Genomic DNA, 5324 nt, shown 5'->3' on the forward strand with positions numbered 1-5324 from the left:
ACCCAAACAAACAAACAAACAAACAAAAAAACAAGAACAAAACAAAAAAAAAAGAAATCCACCTGCCTCTGCCTCCCAAGTGCTGGGATTAAAGACGTGCGCCACCACCGCCCGGGTGCTTTCCATTATTTTGCTTTCACATTTACCTTACATTTCTCTGAAAATCTTTATAATTGATGTAGAAATTTTTCTTATACTTGAAAAAAACTGGGTGTGGAAGTGCATGTTTTAATTTAAGCTGGGTACTGTAGAGGCAGAGGCAGGTGAATCTCTCAGTGAGTTCAAAGTCAGCCTGGTATATACATAGCAAGTTCCAGGACTGCCAAGGCTGTGTACTAAGAACCTTTCTTGAACAAAACAAAACATAGCAAAAAAACCCCAAACAAACAAGCAAAGAAGAATACATGAAAAGAAAGCCTTTGCTTATCAGGGCATAGTCCTGTAGGATGGAATTTAACAAAAACAGAACCAGACGCTTTAAATAATCCATTGTTTTGTCTTCTCCATGAAAAATCATGTTGGAAACGTATTTGTCTCTATGCATGTGGATTTTCTTTTGCTTTAGGAAATCCATATTCCTATTGGCTATCTTAGATCCTATTAAACGAAGTGGTATCAGCCTGACCCCTGCTTAGTAATAGGGCTCTTGAAGGGAGTGTCTGGCAACATTGAGTCAGATGTCTGATAGTATTTTGGTCCTTTGGGGTTGGCTTTTCTGACATAGATTCAGTTGTCCTTATGTATCTTTCATTGACTTATTCTTTCTAATGATAAGTTTATTTCCAGTATTGAGTGACTTAACTGTAGTGGGTTGTCTGTTTTATATGCAGGCCAAAACAACTTCATGAGATTCCAGCCTTTTACTGTCCTGACAAAAACAAGGTGAATTTCATTCCTAAAAGTGGCTCTGCTTTCTGCCTCGTGAGTATCCTCAAACCACTTCTTCCTACACCAGATCTCACCCTCAAGGGCTCTGGGCACAGCCTGACCGTCACCACTGGCATGACCACCACTTTGCTCCAGCCCATCTCTATGGCCTCCCTGTCTACAAACACGGAGCAAGACCGGGTTTCTCGAGGAACCAGTACAGTCCTGCCGTCCGCCTCCCTCCATGCACCACCAGAACCCATTGAGGAAGCTGAGGGATAGGGCTCAGCTTGAGCTATGGGTGCTGGGAGTTAAGAACCCTGCGGATCACCTGACTGTGATGGTATCGTGTCCTTCCGGTTGGCTGTGAGGTGCTTTGGCTTTCCAGTGAGGTGTGACAGCAAGGCTCCTGGAAGAACTCGTGGTCCCCTGAGTGTTCTGCCCTGCGCATGAAGGCCACCGACGACGTGCTTCACCTACTTGGCCTTGAAGCACTAGCTGAAACCTGAAAGGTCTCTTCTTTACTTTTGGAAGAACAAAATCACATTTTCATTTGTTTCAAATTAGACTTGTTTAAAAACAAAACAAACACACACAAAACCGGATCCCTGCAAACATGATTTCTGAAGGGAGATGTGATTGATGCTGCAAGTAAATCATCTTTTATATGAAAACGACTATTTTATAATACCAATGTCACATTTTCTGAAAGTAACAAACAGGATGTTCCAATGATCCTTTGGTGGCCTCTGTTTCTTGTTTCCTTTTTCTAGATATTGCTTTTCTCGGCTGTTTTCAGCTTTGGGACCAAAGGGATTGTTGACATTTCCCCAGCAATGTCAATCTCATGACTGTGCTCCTCTCCCAAGTAAGAATCGATAGGTAATGCATTGAACCAAGTATATATAAAAAGATAAAAAGCAATATTCGTACATTATGTGATTTATGTTTTTTTGATGTCAACAGTTTGTGATTTGAGTGAAGTATTTGTAACTGCTGTTTTCTGCACTACTCCTGTCCACACTTCACCGTGTGGTCAGTCAGTCTGAAGACAGGTTGCTTTAACAGTCAGTGAGCCAAAAGAAACTCTGAAGTGTGGATTGTTAGCTAGGAGTATGGAGCTCTCTGGTCTTCTGTGAGCTGTGTTTCCCGTGGTTGCCCTCCCTTGCCGGCTGTCAGTCTAACTTTGATCATCACTGTATCATATATCCCCAAGAGACCCTGAAAGGCTGTGCATGGATTCCCTCCTCTGCTTCCGTGGTGGTGTTGTCTTGTGGATTTGGTCAGGGTTAGTAGTTTGCCAGGAGTGTGATCCTTTGAGTAGCAATTGGGAGCCGCAGAATCTTGAGGACTGACTGTTTCTTCATGTGTTGACGCTGTGATTTGCTACTTACAGATTTTGCTAGTTTCTTCTCCAACATTCCACACACTGGGGAAAAAGATGAGAGGTTTGGAGCTTAGATGACAGGCACCTTTGGAAAGTCTGTACAGTTTTGGATTTGAGCTCATCTGGTAACCATCGCCAGTATCCCATATCAGTATTTAATTTCTAGGTGTGTGATAATAAAATTAAGGAGCTGCTCTTTAGAAATGAATTCCATCAGTGTTGACAAAGCATTGTCTTAATACATGCTAACTTCTGCTGCTGTGTACAACAGGTGGGTGGCAAGCCCTGTATGAGAGGGCTACAATTTTGAAGGCGAATTCCATCCACTGGTCCAGTCATTCCATCAAGAGAAACCAAGAGGTAGCCATTCATTTTCTTGGCAAGGTATTTATCACCTTAGAACACTTAGGCAGTCTAAAGTAGGCTCTGCTTAATCTTAAGGAAGGCTGTTTAGGTTAATTGGATAAATTCAGACATCTGAGGAAAGTCCATCAGTTTCTGCTTGGGAAGACTGATACATTTCGGTACTTTTGCCACCCAAAGCTTAACTTCCTGGGAATTAGTAAATCATAGTTTCTTAGTCAGTAAAAGCCTCAGTTGTTTGGAGTATAGGCTTTTTGGTTGGTGGTTGGGTTTTGTTTCTAGGTTTGAGGTTTTTTGTACCTTGATTTTTCGCCTTGTTGGGCCTTTCGACTTTACCATTTTACCAGTATCAGAAGTACAGTATCAGAAAGGCGACTGTCAGTCTGTTGAGTTCATCTGAAGGGGAGAAGGAGGCGTTTAAAAGCAAGGGTTCTTGCTTTGTTTGTTTTTGAGATGGCTTTTATTATGTAGCCCTGGCTGGCCTGGAACTTGCTTTGTAGACCAGGCTGGCCTGGCACTCAGAGATGCCCGTCCCAAGTGCTGGGATTAAGGGCATGTGCTTAAGACACCATGCTTGTCTTCATTTTAATCCTGTGAGTTCCCTCACTTGAATGCTGTTAGTTGATGTTCTTTTTCCTTTATCTTATACCATCTCAGCTCTCAATTTACAAATAGAGTTACTCTGTAATAGATTTTTCCCTTTTCTGTTATACTTGTTTGGCAGATTGACATCTCTCTGCCTTTACATGTATCCTTGAAGTAACACAGAGGGGGGCAGGTTTCAGGTCAGCATCTGCTCCTAGAAGTAGAACTTTAGTCTGAGGTTTGGCTGGAAGAAGATTGTAAATTTGCAAGTAAAGGAATTATATGGTGACCAAATACTCCTGAGATCTGAAGAAAAACAAAAAAGGTCTATGTCCAAAAAAAAAAAAAAAAAAAAAAAAAAAAACCTCTAAACTGCCAGGGCCAAAGGGCTAATTTTTAAGCATATGAGCTTTATTGCAGTCGTAACCCATATTAACCGTAGATCCACCTAGCTATTTTATTTAACTCTTAATTCCCAGGTGCTTGGCTTTAAAAATGGGTCTACTCTTAGTAGAGTGGGCATGACTAAGTTGACAAGCCACACTCCATAATTAGGTTATTCTGTAGAAACTGTACAGCAGTAGAATAGCTTCAATGCAAATACAGTTTTTTTTTCCAGTGCTGGGGATCAAACCCAGGGCCTCATGCATGCTGAGCAAGTGCTGTGTCGCTGGCTTATTTCCCCAGTTCCTAACTTAAATTTTTAATTTAAAAAAAAAAATTGTTCCATTGCAGTATAAGTGGGTGGCATGTATTTTTGGCTAAAGGCGCTATTCCCTGGTTCCTGGCCCATCTTAGTTATACTTGACCCTCCCTGCAGTGATAAACCTCAGGTTTATTGCTTCTGACACGGTAAGTCTGTTACTTATCACTGGTGTATGGGCAGTTGTGTTTAAAAAACTAGTAGTTTTGCTTCCTTTGGTTAAATATGGTATGACTGTCATTTTTTTTCTATACCAGATTCTTCAGTTTTGTTTACCGTGTTTCTTACTTAGACTAGGACCATAACCAAATCTGCCTCTCTGTAGATGCTGTTGCTAATTGGGGTGTATCTGGCAACAGAGAAAGGCTGCTTTTTATTTTTATTTTTTAATGTTTTGATTAAAGAAACAGTTGGCTTTTCCTAAAAGAAGGCCTAAAAGCAATGGCACAATGTAGAGCTTTCTCTGTCTGAGATTTGAACTGAGATCCTAAGGTTTTCTTTCAAGGAAACTAAATTAAAATTGCCACTACTAAATTTGTAAAGTTGAGATTCATTCCTTAATGTTGGGTGTGGGGTGTGTCAAAACTGGACCAATGGAAGTGCTGAATTTGCAAAATAAAGCCAAGATACATAACTCTGCACTTTAAGGTTTCTGGTTACTCTGCCTTGATTAGTGACCCCCGCAGAGTGGCTCTGAACAGTATTTTGTTTATACAATCCTGTTGGAGATATATAATTTATGTTTTTTAAACTCTGCATCTTTGTCTCTGTTGATGTAAATCTTTTTTAATGCAATTTTTTAAAGTTATAACAAAATTCCCCCCCAAAAACAGCATTTCCAGCGATGATAAGTATTGTTGTTGTGGACTGTGTCCCTGCACCTGAGCACTTACTGCTTCGTCACAGGGAATAGAACTTCCTATGTTCAAATAAAGTCTGTTGTTCTTGAGTCTTTTTCTGTGTGTTTTTATGAATATCACCGCAAACTCAGATTTCGTTTATTTTTAGGCATTTCTATCCCTGTCTAACTTATGTATAGTTTATTCTCTTTTACAAGTGGGTAGACAAATACACTCTACAAGGCTTTTCTTGGCCACCCCCGACTGCCTTAGAACTGGGTTTATGTAGCCTGTCCTTATAAGTACACAACAGACATGGACACACAAGTACACACTGACAGGGAGTCATTCATAAGTAACCCATGAATTCCTTGTTAGAGATTATTTAGCTGTAGCTGAGGAAATGTCTTTATGGAATCAAGCTGGCCAGATCAGCCCTGTGAAGATTGCCATGTAACCACCTAGGAAGAGCCCTGATTAATAAGTGAAGAGCTTGATCATCACATTTGTTCACATTATTAAAGTCTATTTCTGAGCCAGGCGTGGTGGCACACCACAGTCCTAGCACGTGGAAGACTAA

The 5324-nt window shown here is 40.7% G+C and overlaps 1 protein-coding gene across 1 annotated transcript in view; it reads left to right on the forward strand.

Annotated features, from left to right (window-relative positions):
• Positions 1-4854, forward strand: part of Fam117b (family with sequence similarity 117 member B) — a 72256-nt gene extending 67402 nt beyond the window's left edge. The window contains exon 8 of the mRNA XM_031367637.1: positions 831-4854. Within this exon, the coding sequence (XP_031223497.1) occupies positions 831-1149 (319 nt within the window). The 3' untranslated portion in view covers positions 1150-4854. The remainder of the gene's footprint in view (positions 1-830) is intronic.
• The last annotated feature ends 470 nt before the right edge of the window (positions 4855-5324 follow it).

The sequence above is a fragment of the Mastomys coucha genome, unplaced genomic scaffold (assembly GCF_008632895.1).
Source record: "Mastomys coucha isolate ucsf_1 unplaced genomic scaffold, UCSF_Mcou_1 pScaffold14, whole genome shotgun sequence".
In the NCBI taxonomy this organism is placed as follows: domain Eukaryota; kingdom Metazoa; phylum Chordata; class Mammalia; order Rodentia; family Muridae; genus Mastomys; species Mastomys coucha.